This window comes from Chaetura pelagica, unplaced genomic scaffold (genome assembly GCF_000747805.2).
Source record: "Chaetura pelagica isolate M959 unplaced genomic scaffold, ChaPel_1.0 scaffold99, whole genome shotgun sequence".
NCBI lineage: Eukaryota > Metazoa > Chordata > Aves > Apodiformes > Apodidae > Chaetura > Chaetura pelagica.
In genome coordinates, this window is record NW_009954539.1 from 1,904,845 (window position 1) to 1,921,966 (window position 17,122).

Sequence of the window (17,122 nt, forward strand, 5' to 3'; positions counted from 1 at the left end):
GCCTCATTTATACAACACTTCAATTGGCAACTATTCAATATTTCTCCATATTTTTTCATGGAAATAAAAACATTAAAGAGTAAGAATATTAGAATATAAAGGTAACTATTAACACAAATATTAGAACACAAAAATCCAACTGGCAATGAAGTCTTCAGATGACTAGCCATTCTTTTAAGAACTTCAAGTTTTTAACAAAAAATATATCAGCTTTATGCCCCAGGTGAGGTGGGGTTACAGCCATCACACAAAGACAATATATAAACACAAGCAAAAGGCACGCTCTATCTGCAAGCCTAACAGCAACATCACCCTCAGTTTCTGTGTTTTGTTTCTAAAACTGAACAATCTGTTATTAGTCATTTGATCATAAAAATGTCATGTTGTCCCAAGGAGTTTTAGAGTGAATACTATTTCATCAGTTACGTTCTTACCAAATTTATCAGCTGAGTGTGGACAATGTCTTCTACCAATACTGCAGTTTCATGGAGTGGCCTGCGAGCATCTCCTAATGAAAACCTGAAAGAAAGAGTTTTATTGCAAGGATATGAAAATGACTTAAAGAGAAACAAAGTAGGTTGTCTCCAGAAAAATAAAAATTAAAAAATGTGAATAATAACACCAAGCTTAATACACCTGCACATGCAGAAACGGATCATTCTGTGGTGCAAGGAACATAAACCAAATCTGATTAAAAGAACAAAAAAGCAAATACCTAGATATAATATAGGATATACATCTAAAAATAAAAATATTTCTTACCATATCACACTGGAATGTAAAATAATATTAAAGACATCACAGATTCAAACCGTTGCTTTTTTTTTTTCCCTGATGACACAAGGTATATAAAACCAAAGAAAATTCAGTTATTTCAGCCACAATATGTTGTTCATTCCTACTTATTTGTCCTTTAATACTTAAAACTAACCTTCCTTTCTAAGACTTAAAATGCAAAATAAAACAAATGTGAAAGACATTTGTGGCCTGGTTGCCAGCTTTTTCATCTTGAACATAAAAAATATTCTGTACAGATTTATTACTAAGCATTCCACATATACAAATGAAAGGTTATTGGTTTTATTTTTCTGAAGACAACAAAGGTCAAGAACAAAACTCAGTTTTCGAGGCAGGAGGCTGCCTTCAGTTGAGACGCCCTCCCTGTCCGTGTTTAGAAGCTTCTGTCACAAGTAACTATCAGGTCCCTAAATGGCAAGAGAAGCAGAGGAGACACAAGCACAATGCAGCACATTGATTGATCTAAGAGGAGACACATCAGATCTTTTTGCTTCATTCTGATGCAAAAGGATACATCGGAGTTGATGCCGAAACGTGAAGAAGACAGATGCAAAATGAGCTGCTCCATTTGATTACACAGAAAATCAAGTTCCAGATGCACCTACTTTCTTCCTCCCTCCCTCATACTCTTTCTCCCCTCAAAAGCTATTTCTACCTCACTTTGCCTTCACTGTTTTCCCACGTAACTTCTGCCAACTTCTTTCCCACACACAGAAAACTAGATACTGGCACAGTGGTTTCAGCAAAAAGTAAAAACCACCACACCTACCCACAACTGCTTCCTTTTTCTTTGCAATGGATAAGGGATTTTTTCAGACAGGAAAAAAAACTGAAAAGCACCAATACTAGTTAATTGTATCATATAGCATTTGATGTTTCTTGACATCGGCTCTAGATTCTAACATGCTTATAGGTTAATGTTCTTTAAGATATCAAACAATAATTTGCTTTAGTCCCTTCTATTAACAGAAGTAATAATTACAAATGCACAAGCAGTGAAAGCAGTAAAATCTTCCATTTTCTTCTTGACTTTTGCAACTGTGTTTCTCCATAGATGAATAAACACTAAGCAAAGAGTCAAGGGGCTCAGATTTTTGCCAACTTGCTGAATATGAGGTAGGTTAAAAACCAAAGGAAAACCCTAAAAAAAGCAAAAGGAAACCAACATTTGGTGCCCTTGCTTCTGGGAACTGAAACTGAACCTGACGTTTTAATATAACCTACCAGTTTCATTTCACGTGTACTTTGCTTTTAATGGTTCATTAGAGAGTCTTTTAAAGAAACTTCCATTCCCTAGCAGTATAAATAAGTCTTCCTATGAAACATATAAAAATCCTGTTGAAAACAGAAAAGAGCAGTTTCCCCACAGGTAAATATTGAAGAGGAAATACATCAAAATGGAACATTAGCAGTGCATCAAAACAGTAAAACGATTTGGAAGACTGTCCTGATAATAGAAGCATCTACCCATTAGACATGTTCTACAATAATTAAACCTTCTTAGAAGATCCAATTACAAAAGTTTGTCTGTTTTAAGCAAACATTTTTACAAGGGGGTGATTAACTTAACCCAGATTTTCACAGGAGGATTAAAATAGTAGCATGGAGACAGAAAAGATTGCTGTAGGTCTTTTATTGTTTATTTTTCTAACATATTTATATTCCTGTAATGATGTTTCCAGGGTCATCAAAAGGGGTAAATGTCCTCACCACTAACTTTCTACATGAAGTTCCACGTGTAAACACAGAGACATACTTGCCACATGCTAAGGTACAACTGCTACTCATGATGCAGAGACCTACATTTCTAAGAACCTCAAAATCTTGGGCAGTTACAGAAATAGATAAAGTACTTTCTTTGCTACATTTCTTGGGGTTTTAAATGCCTGTGAAAGGTATTGGGCCAGGCACAGCATTGGCTTCCTTCAACGCCCCCTCATGCCTAGCTTTCCAGGTGGCCAGACCACCAGGAGAGTAGACTGTGGAGACAGAAAGCTGCTGCAATCTCCCATCCTCCACAGCCTTGAAAAGTTGTCCTGGCCAGAAAGGAAGTATAACCAGGGTGGCTGGGAGTGCACAGAGCTAGAATAAATAGTTTTCCTTACTGGGACTTCTATTGAGTTCATACCATAACAAAGCCGCCCCAACTCATGTGGAATTTATCACCTTGAATAAATTTGATGAATCTAGCCTAGGAAAAGTATAAAAGCAGTGAGGTAGACCAGTGGGAAATATGCATTTTAAAAAATTATTTATTTTCTAGAAATCCCTAACAATTTCCCTTTTCTTTTCTACAAGAAGGACTTGCAGCAGCAAAGATGGGACCTCCAAAGTTTTTAAAATGCACTTGAAGAACTCACATAGAGCAAGCTGATAATTCTGTCCTCAGCACAGAGGTATTTATTTGCTTGCAACTGGAGTGGGACTGTGGGTCACAGGGGTCCATGTGCCTGCAGTGCCAACAATGGAAGAGACCTGAGTGGGTGCACGTTGTGTATGTGGGACTGCAGCCCATGAGTAGGAGAAGAGGTTTGGGATTCACTTATCAAGGTGGCCATACATCTGGGCTGGATAATGGACAACCTGTGAGCTGGCCACTGGAGGGACCAGGAGGTCCATAACAACTGTTAGAGAGGCTGTGAGGCCTGAGGCTTGCTGAAGAGGCCCTTTGCATGTATGTCTCTGCACGTGAGGGTTGAGGCTCTCCAGCACTGAATGACTGAGCTTGAGGCTACTGGATTCAGTGATTCCTAACTTAGGACACATGTTGAAGTATCCAGACTCAGACTAGGTGTGTTTAAGACAAGTATTTGCACATGGAGAAATACACACAAAAACATACCGACAAGATCCAAACAAAATCAAAAGAGCTTAGGAGGTGTTTAGACAACACATAATGGGAATCTGGAGACTAGACTTCACTCACATATAGACAACTACTTGCTGAACCTGGGTGCCTGTACCAGCAAGGTAATTCCCACCCTGCATTTTCACCAAACCAACAGAGCAGACTATGATGAAGGTGTAAGTGCTCACCACATACAGAACCAGCTAATTCAATGTTATAAATCTAAAACCAGGCAAGGATCCCATAAAATCACAGAGGACAAATCAACTACTAGATATATTTGGACTGGATAATATCTGGGCTCACGTCCTCTCAGTATTGTAAGAATATACAGGACATTTCTGTCAGCTGTTTGGCCAGAATGCATTTGGAATATGCAGCATATTCATTCTTGGAGATGCCTTCATACTAGAAGTGGAAACCACAAGCAAGTGAACTCCTAAATAAATGAATTATTTGAGACCTACAGCAAGGGGGTGATAAAGAAAGTAAGTTTTACAGTACTGAGCACAAGAACATCCAGAAAACTTACAGAAATTCAAATACCAGAAGGACAAGCACTGCAAATCACTAAAAATTAGTAACAACAAAAATTGGACGATTATAATACAATACATTGCAGCTTGGTGCCATAAAAGGCTGATTCTGAAGACAAAAATATTGATATATGGTCCCTTAGATGACAGAAAATTAGGAAACTACAGGTTTCTTTTGGATGAGCATGGGAATGAATATTGCAACAGACATTACAAAAATGAGGGTTATTTTCCAATTTCTCTGCCAAGGTCTTCCTTCAGTGGTCAAACTTGGAAGAGAATACTACCATTTGCAAGAAGTAGTTACTGGAGTTTCAGATAGATTGTCTTGTGCTGTTTGGTACATCAGTAACTTGTAAATAACCTGCCTGCACCTCACACCTTGACAGCTCCAGGGCCTGTTAACTCCAACTGCTGTGTGCAGGCTACAGCCCCACTGAGCAGATCAGCCACCACTCTAGGTAAGGCCAAGGCAAAATGCACTGTAGGTACTGAGACACAGGTGGCAGAATCACACCAACCAGCCATCTGGTCTATCATGAGAAGGAGATCAAATGAGAGAGTTCATTTCTTCATGGCTTATAACTTGGAAGCATTTAGCACTGACCTGACTGAATCTGCTCTCTGCACTGAGGGGAATTGTCCTAAATGTGAAGAGGAAACCAGAAATGCTGATTCAAGTGATATGACAGTTTGTGCAGTCCATATGGCCTATAATCAAGAAAAGTCTACACTAACATTGGCAAATTCAGCTTCTCCCTAATACAAGGGTGGTGTAAACTTACAAAGAAGTTTCGCTAAGCCCATTACAGGAAAGTAGTAACAAATTGAAGTGCCAAATTACATAAAGACAAAGCATACAGATTTTTTTTTTATGTCCTTACAGAAAGGACAGCTAAAAAAGTAGACTGGATATTTTAAGGGGACAATTTACTTCAGGATAGCCCTGTTCCTTGTGGTAACTTCAGAGTTGCAAGGACAGATAATGAGCTCCTCTACTGTCAGTTGTGTTGAGCTACTCTAGGTTACTCTGATCACTTTAGAATGCAACCTCTCTAATCTATATGGTACATCTTATGTCCGTAATTAATGGAGAATGCAACAGGGCTCACAATTACCAATTTCCAGCAATTCACTCCAGAGGATATTAGAGACCATAAAGTATGTGTTGATGTACGTACATTAAATGTAAACTGAGATGTGCCAGCACTCGCCAGTACCCAAATCTGGATACTTCCTCCTGTCTATGACAAACTACATGGACTTGTTCTATCAACTACTCTGGAATTTTACAGTACTAAGCTCCCTAAGATATGTCTCTCTACGTATTCCAACTCTGAGTCTCACAGACTCAGACTAGGTGTGTTTAAGACAAGTATTTGCACATGGAGAAATACACACAAAGATATACCGACAGGATCCAGACCCCCTGTGCAGCCAGTTCCAGTGCTCTGTCACCCTCTCCCCTTAAGCCAGTTTTTCCTCGTATTTAAATGGAACTTTCTATGTTCCGTTTTTTTGCCCCTGTTGCCCCTCATCCTGACACTGGTAACTACTGAAAAGAGTCTGGCTCTATCCTTCTTGCACCTAGGTTGCTCAGCCTGGAGAAGAGAAGGTTCCAGGGAGACCTTATAGTGGCCTTCCAGTACCTGAAGGGGTTACAGGAAAGCTGGGGAGGGACTTTTGATAAGGGCTTGCAGTGAGAGGACAAGAGGTAGTAGATTAAAACTGGAAGAGGGGAGATTTAGGTTAAACTTTAGGAAGAAATTCTTTAGTGTGAGGGTGGTGAGACACTGGCCCAGGTTGCCCAGGAAGGTTGTGGAAGCCCCATCCTTGGGAGTGTTCAAGCCCAGGCTGGATGGGGCTCTGAGCAACTTGATCTAGTGGGAGGCATCAGGGGTTGGAAGTAGACTATCTCTAAGGTATTGATACCTTCTCTAAACCCTGAAGGGACACCACACATTTTCCTGAGACCTTTACTTTGCTAGACAATTAGTCTCATTTTCTTGTCTAATAACTGAGGAATGTATCTTACTACCCTGATGATGTGAACAACAGAGATCCCCCCACTCTCCTACTTCTATGAAGTCAAGAGAAGATAAAGGAAGTTGTAAAAATTAATTACTATTGACTTATTCAGCAAGTGGAGATGTTGTACTTACTTGTTAACATACTATAGTATTAACTGTAGCAATATGACTAGGAAAAAATTGAATCTTTACAAAAAAGGAACCCAGTTTAAGGAAAATGCTTTTTCCAAAATGTTTATAGGAAGGAGAATGGCAAGCACAGGAAGAAACAGAAATGTCAGCTACAAAATGGGTATTTTCAGTATAAAATTAGGGCTTGATGATGTCTGCAGATATTGGATGAGCATAAACAGGAAGAGAAACATTACATAATACCATTTAATTATTCAAAAATACATAGTGACAAGTAAAGGGATAAAATTTAGAAAAGGAACATTTAGAGCAAATCAGAAGGAAAATATCTGAAAACAAGAGCTAAAAGCCTCTGTAACCTTCTCAAAAGAAACAAAAGATTCATGGCTGGAAATATTGAAAAGCAAGCTTAACAAAGAACCCAGGGGTCTTGTGATGTTAAATAAGTACACAAAAAAGAAATCTTGATTATGTGACTTCAAACACTTAAAAATTAGATTGATAACATTCTAAAATGCTACATCACCTGCAACTGACAGATTATTTTTGGAACTCTGTATCCGGAGTCTGAAATAAGCTTCACTGGTGCTTTTAGTTATTAAAATTCTAAAACCAGGAGTAGACTTCACAGTTAATTATTTTGAGCTTACTGAAAACATTCTAAAGTTATTTCTTCTTTACGTTTAACTGCTATTTCCTGCATTTCTGTGCTCATTACCTCTTGCTCTGTCTCTGGTCACCACTGAAAAAAGCATGACTATGTCTTGTTTACTCCCCCCCATGACTGGTAAGATCTCCCTGAGCCTTCTCTTCTCCAGGCTGAATATCCCAGCTCTCTCAAGCCTTTTCACATATGAGAGATGCTCCAGCCCTCCAGCCCCTTAATCATCTCAGTGGTCCTTTGAATAGACCACTCCAGTATGAATGCTCCAGTATGTCCATATGTCTCTTGTCCTGGGGAGTCCAGCAATGGACCTAGCACTCCAGACAGGTCCCACCAGTGCTGAGCAAGAGGGAAAAGATGACCTCCCTCACCTGCTGGCAACAGCTTGCCTAGCACAGCCGAGGATGCTACCACATGAGCATATTGCTGGCAAATGTTCAACTTGGTGTCCACCAGGCCCCCTTTCTGCAGCCTACTCTGCAAGCCTGCTTTCCAGATGGTCAGACTCCAGTTTGTTCTGGTTGCGGGGTTTATATGTCCCCAGGGGCATGACTTGGCATCACCCTTTGTGGAACTTCATGAAGTTCCTGTTGGGCCATTTCTCCAACCTGTTGAGGTCTCTCTGAATGGCAGCACACCTATCTGGTCATTAATGAAGACATCATACAGTATGGACCCCAGCATCAACCCCTAGGGTAGACCACCAGTATCTAGCCTCCAGATGGACCTCATGCTGCTAGTATCAAACCTTGAATCCAGTTCTTCAGCCAGTGATTTGAAGCCAGCCCCACAGTCCATCCATTTATCTACTTCATCAGCTTGTATATGAGGATGTTACAGCAGATAGTGTCAAAAGCCTTGCTAAAGTCAAGGTAAACAACATTCACTGCTCTTCCCTTATACACCAGTTACTTAATCATAGAAGGTTATCAGGTTGGTCACACATCATTTCTCCATTGCAAATTCACACCAGCTACCCCAAATCATCCTAACAGGATCAGAAATGGTTTCTAGGATGAACTGCCCAGAGATCGAGGTGAGGAGGACTGGTCTGCCATTCCCCAGATCTTCCTTCTTGTCCTTTTTGGAGACAGAAATGTCATTTGCTTTCTTCCACTCCTCAAGAACTTTTGCCAGTTGCAAATGCCCTTATTTCTCCTCATGAGCAATATCATACATAAAGTCAAAGTAGAAAATTGTATATTATTTTACTGGAAGAATAAACATGTAAATTAAACTCTCGTTTCAAGCAGAAAGTGTTGTAAGATAATCCATACTTAAATTATTATGACTACAGTTAAGACATGAAAAATGAACTCATGTATAGAAAAACACAACTGAGAAAAAAGGATTTTAAAAGCAGTTTACTCAAATATTTTTACTCTCCTATGGTCTATTACTTTATGAACTGCCAGTATGCAAAATGTCGTCAGTTTTGATCCAAGATGCTATAAAGGTCTACTTCCAACAAACTATTTATAGCTACATCTCTTTCAGGGTGAATATGTCTAAATTCCATCAAAATCTAATTTTCTAAGTTTTGTTAAAAGCTCTGCAGAATAATCCTTCTACATATGGTTTCAGTGAAGTAACTTGGTTACTCTGTGTAAACTGTTGTAAGTACAATACTCATGATCTGAGAATGAATGTGATTTTGTAAAGTAAGTAAATGCTAGAAGATGGGCAGATATGTTCTACAGGTGCTCTTAAAAATCCTGCTTATTAGGGAAAACAACAGACTACACCCTGGTTTGTTTGTTGTGTTTGTTTTGGGTCGTTGGGTGGGTTATTTTTCCTTATATTATTGTAAACACTTTCTAACTGCTAAAAATCAGCAATTTATCCCAACACAAAGCTGTGGCAAGAACCCTTTTCAGTACCATTGTATACTAATCAGAATACACCAAACTCTAACAGTTATGTGTCTTAAGTATAAATTAATCTTACAAATCCTTATGACTGGCAAAGGAAAAAGATATAATTTATTCCAGTTGTATAACATAATATGTTCCATTCGCTCATTCACAAAGGGTTTCAGTTTTTCAGGAAATAAATGAGACAACTGTCTTTCTAGACTATGCAGACTGGACTATGATCAGTCATTTCTGCTCTAGGATAAAGTTCATCTCAACAACATACCCAAACACAAATGGAATTTAACAAAGCCAAGAGAGATGAATTTTCAATGTGCTCTCATGAGGACAGGGCGAAAAAGTGATGAGGAGAGCAGGAAGTCAAAACATCATTTCACTGTATATATACATTGTAAGTGTTAACCAAATGTGGAAATCCCTAGCTATTTTAAATCTAGATTAAAACCACAAGACAATTTAAACTAATCCACAAGATACAAAATATAAATGAAGATGAATGTGTTATGCTAATTTTTAGAGAAATAATATTATTCTTTTTATATTCTCCAAAATGTCAAGACCACTTCTCATTGTTTTAAAAATTCAAATCCCAACTTTATGAATGAGATCTTTTGGTGTTAAATTATGATAATTACATCCAGTTCTCAAATAACACACTTCCTTATCAGATGTCAACACTTTTATAACATCAGGTTTTTTACTTCTGGATTCAATGCCTGGAGAAGTGAAGCAACTTGTCCACAGTAGGTCTGTGACAGAAAAAGCCACCAGTTACTCTCATAGCTCCCATTGCTGGGTGGTAACAAGTGCTCTACTGACAAATCAGGCTTTGCAAATTAGATTTATTTTATTAGTAAATTAGCAAATTAGATTTAATTTTAATAGTAAAACAAAATCATATGAAAAGTCCACCAATGCATATGGAGAGCCTGCATTCTCATTTTTCAACTTTGCATTACTCATGTTAGGTAAATGTTACAGCACTCACTGTAATAACAGGGAAAAATAAAAAGAAGTGTTGAAAATCACAACCTATCTCAAATATATGGAAATACTTGAGACCAAAAGAGCATTAAAAACCTCAGCATTTCTCCCAAAGACTGTAACACCGAACAATGAATATCTGCAGTATTTATATATATATATACACACATATATATGTATATATATAGCTATTATATATATTTTAAAAACTGCTGTGAATTAGTGATCCACAGATCATTGCTTGGAAATCTGTGCTCTGAATTACAGGTAACACCACAACCTCTCAGTTACCAAAAACCAAACCCACTCTGAACTGTTGCAGTAGTTACTCCATGTTATCACTGTACCTGTGAGTGAAAAGTAGAAATAGAAATTACTTCCCCTCTAGGCACAGATAAAATACATCCACCAAAAAGACATGATGAACAGCAAATAAAGAACAGAATAATTGTGTTGAATTGTTTGGGTTTTAATTATGTTTAACTTCAGAATTCACTGCACACAACAATACTCTTATTTTTTCTGCAAGTAAAATTCTGGTGCAAGTTACATCAATTTCACTGGAAAAAATGCAATGCCTTAAAATGTATTTTATTTCAGAAATCAAACTATGCAATCTTCTCCCTAGAGTAAGAAACTGGAAGTTCTGTGATAAAATCTTTTCTGGAAAGCCAGTGCAATTTCATATCAATGGTGTGCACTTTTTCCTGCTTTCAAATGGATTACTTAAATGTTTTAAAATGTTATAACCCACAATAATCTTTTCCAGGCACCAACGAAAAGGAAGAAAAAAATTACAGAAGTCAAGATGTCGCCTGGAAGCACTTTATGGCAAACATTATAAAGATAACACAGAGCAGAGAAGCTCTGGTTCAATCCATTATAAATACCCCATTCTTCTTAAAATCACAAAAATGTATTTACAGTAAAGAACTCATGGAGCTTTTTTCCTCAGAAGACTTCATTTAAGTACAACTTGGCAGAATTTTTGGAAGAAGAAAAGAAGAATTTTATAAAATATTGATGTTTTACAGTCACCCTAGTCTTGATCTACTTGCTACAAAAACAAAAGCAAGGACTTTAGAAGATGACCACATCCGTGTCTACTAATTACACTTTAGGCTTTCATTTTGTCCAAAATGTGCTTTCTAGAAGTTACACTGAGACAATTAGTCTCACTTGGACAATTAATGTCTCATTAAAAACAAAAGTTATTTTCTCATTTTCTTACTGACATAATATGCTGTTTAAAGAAATATATAGATGTTTTTAAAATAAATTATTTTTAAAAAAATAAATTACACCCCCCCCAAAAAAAAAAAAAAAAAAAAGGCAAATAAAAACCAAACCAAAACCACAAATCCAAAACCCAAAGGCTTTCCCGGCAAAATATATTCCTGGATACACCATCTATAGGTCAAACTTCTATTTTCCTGTGTGTCCAAATGACAGTATAGATAGTTGCCCTCTATTCTTATACCCCATGTCCCTCCAAAGACTGAAGGACAGGGCACACTCAGAAACAAAAAGCTACACTGACCCTCTCGTGTACTAAAATTATTTAAAACTCCAAGTGCCTAGATTATCAAAAGGTACTAAGAACTAGCCTTCTTAGATTTCACAAAAGATATTGTTTGCTTTTTAAATGAAAAGTGGAAAGTAGGAAATGGAAGATATTAATATCTGGACATAAGAAATACAGCAAACTGGGAATGAAGGTATGAATCTTTAAACATCTTACCTTAAAAATTAAATTTAAAAAAATACAAAAATGATTTTGTTTACCAGTGAAAGAAGCAAATTCAGAAGTAACCAAAAGGCACTGCCTGATTAATAATAATTAGAACACTAAAAAGAAAGATCCAAATTTCTAGTGCAACATGTACAAGCTATAAGTCAAGAATAAATGACAGAGAAGTGGGACAAGTATCACTCTCATGGGCCTCATCACATGAAAGAAATGCATAGTTTATTATTTTACTTTATTGATATTAGTTTATTGGGGGTCAATATAAAGGACAAGATGGTATCCACTCAAATTTGCCTTAAATTTTTTTTTAAAAAAAAAATAAATATATATATATATTTTCAGACCTTTCAGTATAAGATAAATATCAACAAACATAAGCTGTGCCCACTCAGGTAAAGCATGCATGACTACTGCTGTTAATTGACAAGCACTTGGATTTGAATAATTAGCAATTTGGGGAGAATTTATTATAAAATTATAGTTGGGTTGAATTAATATCCTAATATTAAATTATAATCTCAATTTACAAACTTCAGGCTGCTCAAATAGGGACAAAACCAGCAACCAAATACAAGCATTTATAAAGGGATTTTTTTTAAACACAGTCCACCCAGCATTATGCTCAGCATATGAGTTAAACAAAGAAAATCTTTATCATGGAGACTGTACTTTGCTTTCTTATCTGTAGGACAAAACGTGAAATGGTATCAGGTAAAAATCCTAATTCTGTTATTTATACAAACAGATAAGATAGAGAAAACAAAAAAGCATACCAGAGAGTCCCAAAGTCATTCCAGTGAACACTTCAATTTACTTATAGCATATTTCTACGACTGCAGGAAAAAAAAAAACACAACAAAACACAACAAAACATTCTTGAAGAAATTAAGTACATGTGCAGCATCCTAACCAATACCGAGGTGCTCAGTGGTGAACAGTTTTTAAAAAGAATCACACTTGCAAAATAATTAATGACTAATCTCTATAGACAACAGTCAGGAATCGCCATGCTTGAGGGAATGGTATATATCCCATCTTTCCCTTTCTCCTTCTCCAAGGAGCCAAGAAAGCAAAGGCTGGATTCAGGGAAAGACCAAATTCTCCAAGAAAAGCTGTGGCTTCACTGAATCACACACTACAGAGGCAAAAGCAAATGTAATTTTTGGTATCAGAATGATCTGTTACAGGAGAGTAAATAACGTCTCCCTTAGTGCTGCAGTTATTGAGCTCTTATTTCCTTCCTTTCAGTTTCGGAGCCGGAGAAGAGAGAGCAACAGTCGCACTCTGGGGTACCCCGGGTGTCACAGAGGGGGCAGCCACAAAATGCTGAGGTATTCTCTTTTTTTTTAAAAAAAAAAGAAAAAAAAAATACAACATCCTGACTGTGCTTCTTTATCCAGACACAGTCATTGCTTCTTATAGCTCCAGCTTGGCATCACTCAGCACACAAGCAAGGGTGCTCGTGGCTGAGATTTGTGTGGTCTACGGTAATCTCCGCTTCCTCGAAAATGTGTGGCATCATACAGAGTTTATTTAGAACCTAAGTCTCTTGGGCACACTATGTAAGTTTATTGTTTATCGTTTGCTGGGGAAGTCTTCTGAGGTCAAGGTAAAAAGCAGGAGGTGATATTTGATATAAATGTTCCAAAGCACGTTATGTGGTTGCATGGTTGCAGTGGCCCCCGGAGCACTTTGCTGGTGGTCCGTGGAGAACTGGCTGGTGGAAGGTGCTGGCTTTCCCTGTTTCCAGATGCTATATCATATTTAATGTATTTTTAGCTTCACTTAATATTTTTCTAATATTCCTTTTCCATGTAAGCAATTAGTGTGGTTACCAGGGATGGCAACAGAAGTGATATTCAGCAGTCATTGAGAGAAGAGGTGGTCTTCATAGCCATACATGGGAGAAGATCCAGAAGACAATCTCCTCATTAGTAGGTGGGGGGGAACCCACCCAAGAGCCACTATCGTAACTCCTCTATTTTTTCATTCACTTGAATCATTCATTTATTTCTTTTTATCAGAAAACTCTGCTGACACATTCATTATTATCACTGAAGATTAAGGGAGAAACAAGTTGCAGTTTTTAGCTTTTTGCTACAAAGTCAAAGCAGGAAGAAAAGACGCCCCTAAAGTCACATTCACTTTCCTGATTAAGCTTACAAAAAAGACACACAGAAGCTACACCTGGGATTAAAATATATGTGAAATTGCTGGCCTTAATTTTTGCAGCTTTAGGTTTATTCACTTTTTAAATCTTAGCTTTATAATGCAACTGGAGATGACCAGGTACAGTAGAAGTCTGCAGAGTTAACTCTCCAATCTAAAAAGTAGAAAAAAGTCTTCTGAAAAACACTTGCCTATGACCTTCTAGAATTGTGCTATTTTAACATTTATTTTTGAAAAAAAAAATAAATGAAAAGCCTCTAGAATTCAAATCAATTTCCCAGTTAGCCTCCACTGCCTTTATCCATATCTACTTACCTTCATCTTGCCTTTAACTAATCAAAACAGACTCATCAAATCAAGACAACTTGAAAAAATACTATGTGGAATAAATATATAAAAAGGGGAACATTTGCTGAACAACAAAAAGTCTCTTTTTATACTTTTTATATTTTCAGTCTTATTTAATTATACATTAAACTAAACTGACTGCAATCTGCTTGTGAAGGTACAGCTGAGAGAAGTCAATCCCTAACCATGCAAGTATGCTTTGTATTACCCTTTACGGAAAAATAAACTAAATACTAGAGAAGTTACAAATTATTCACTTCTAAATTCTGCTAACTACTTTTAACGACGAGTGACTCTTATTTAGGAAAACAGTCCCTGGAGATGGGGATTTTATTTATTAAAGGGAGCCCTTGCTTCTCTCCAAAATGCAACCGAGTTCAGGCTCTCAACATCTCCAGATGAGAGGGGTATATTTTAGAATTCTCAAGAGCTTTTGCCTGATGCCTAGAAAACATCAAATCCCTTACTAGCTTTAGATGTCTGTAAGATTTCAGCAGAGAGGTCTCAGTGAATCCCCTTCCAAGACTTCACAACTGAGGGCCTTCCTAAACCTCAGCTTAAGAAGGATTTAAGGAGACTAAATTTGTTCATCAATGGCTGACAGAATAAAACACAAAATTGCATAAAGTCGGACGGAAAATCACTTCCATGTACAAGGCTTTCCCTCCCTTTTCTTCCCTAGAAGCTTAATTATCATCTAATGGTTACTGTTACTGCATCACTTTGATGGGGAGCAGCAGGTAATGCTTAAAAATTAAGCTACAAAAACAATATTAATAAGGGGTGGTGGTTTTTGGTTTTGTGGGGATTTTTTGTTGCAATGGGGTTTTTTTGGTGTTGTTGTTTTAAACTATAATAAAAATAACCCCACTGACACATATATCCTGACTGGTAGGAACTTTCTCTGGCATCTGTCTGAACAGTTACAGAAATGTAGGGAGTATAAATATGTCTTCAGAACTAAATGAACATTTTTTCTCTATTTTTCCTCTCCCACAATTCATTCTCTACAAAGGTAGGTATGGTAACACTAGTCTCAAAACCCTATTCCATCAAGATAGAAGGAAATAAAAACAAAAGGCAAAGCTGTTTTCAGTGACATTCTGTGTAATCATGAGCCTGCTTCGTACCTTCAGGAAATTCTCAAGAGTTTTCTTAATGAAAAAAAAAAAACAAAACTTACTAAAAAAAGATTTGCTGTAAATATCTCGTGAGCCATGACAAAGTACCTTATAAAATATAACTATTCATAAACAGTCTAGCCTCTGGAATTAAAACACTGACACTTTCTATTAAAAGGTGCTTAGTCACAGTTCACTAAATATTTACAACGAATCATTTATTCTCTAATTTCATTGACTTTACTGTCGTTAGCAAAAGTCAAGAAAACTTCCTGCATGTGTGTGAAAGGCCTGTGTATGCAAACCGCAGCTTGCAAAGTCAATTTTATGGAGGCAGGAAGATTTTCACATACAAGCAGGTCCTCCTCTTCTGTAGAAAACTGCTTAAATTTCAACTAGATGCAAATACTAAAATGCATTAGAATGAAAAGGTGCGAGAGCAAATTGATATCGTACCTTTAAGGATACACGGGAAAATAAAGAGATACAGTTCCCCAAGTTCTCCAGCTCCTCATTTGTATCAGAAAGTTTTGCAGACAAATAGCAGCATCCTTTCTCTGTCTTTATCTCTAAATTTGGCTAAGGAAATAGAAGCCCAGATAATGAGAGGATGAATCAAAAGCACCTTATACAACTTAAGAGAACCCATGTTATCAGAAAGCAGTGTCAAGATTTGAGCTATTAGTGTTGGCAAGCGTTTAACCAAATGAAAACAGAAGTTCTGCTGCTGCTGTTTGGGCGAGGAGAGAACACGATGCTTGGGGTTTCTTTTTGAAGAACGTGACTGAGATGCTGCCCAAGCAAGGGAAGCTCAGATGGGTAAAAAAAAATCTCTCCCAGAAAATGCAAGCTTTAATATTTTCAGAAAACAAGCAACCTCCCACACCCAGCACTGAAAATATCATAATTCTTCTATGGGATTGTCAAAGACAAAACACTGTAAAATGCTGTGGTTTTATGGCACACGAATATCTTTCCAGTGAGGCTTACGTTGAAACCACCGAATGGATTTATACGAGTATCTATATCTGAATGTAGTCTCCATATGGAGGAATACTTGCCTGTAACTCTCAAACCTTCCCATGGTTTGATATCATTTATTGTATACTAGCAAGGTCATTGTTCTTGTCATTTCTACCCGTTTTTCACGACTCTTGGTTCCCACTATTGTTGCTTTAAGTTCCCCGATGCACTTAAAGACAAAAATTAGGTTTTGGGTACATGTCAAGACAACCACAATTCCTCAGACGGAGAGCCTGGATCACGAGCTGGCTGGCCTCAGACTCTTAACAACAACTACCTCTGTCCACAGTTCCCTGAACAGGATCAATGGCAAAGTTGCCAAAGAATTACTAGTTAAGATCTTGTAGTATAGCAGCAGATCGACCACTAATCTATATGTATCGAAACAGAAAAATAGCTACAAATATAGTTACCAAAATCCAGACAGTGACTCCATTAACCAAACACAAGGTCAATGTTATGGTGATATGACTAGATCTCTAGTCTGCACAAACTACAAAAGGTTTTTAGACTTCTACAGTACGTGAATTAGATCTTTGATCCAAATTGATCACTTTGATCTGACTTTGATCACTTTCTCTGTGAGATAACAGGCCTTCACTTTCCATCTGAAAGCTCACTAAGCACCTTTGGACATTTTATTTCATAAAGTACACAATGAGAGAATAAAAGAAGTTATGTATGATTTGGAGTAATTCCTGAAACTGTTTTCACAACAGCACTGTATTCCCAAACGCCAGACGGGAATATTTAGGTTAAAACACAGATGGTTCACATGAGTCCACCCACCAAATGATCAAGATCTGCTACTGTCCCTACTATTATCTTTGATTCAAAATAGATCT

General features: G+C 37.3%; 1 protein-coding gene across 1 annotated transcript in view; it reads right to left on the reverse strand.

Moving 5' to 3' along the window:
* Positions 1 to 14,106, reverse strand: part of SUPT3H (suppressor of Ty 3 homolog (S. cerevisiae)) — a 98,077-nt gene extending 83,971 nt beyond the window's left edge. The window contains exons 1-3 of the mRNA XM_010004911.1: positions 14,101 to 14,106; positions 9,570 to 9,631; positions 435 to 519 (exon numbers count right to left, since the gene is read on the reverse strand). Coding sequence (XP_010003213.1) covers positions 435 to 519; positions 9,570 to 9,631; positions 14,101 to 14,106 — 153 coding nt within the window. The remainder of the gene's footprint in view (positions 1 to 434; positions 520 to 9,569; positions 9,632 to 14,100) is intronic.
* Between the last annotated feature and the right edge of the window lie 3,016 nt (positions 14,107 to 17,122).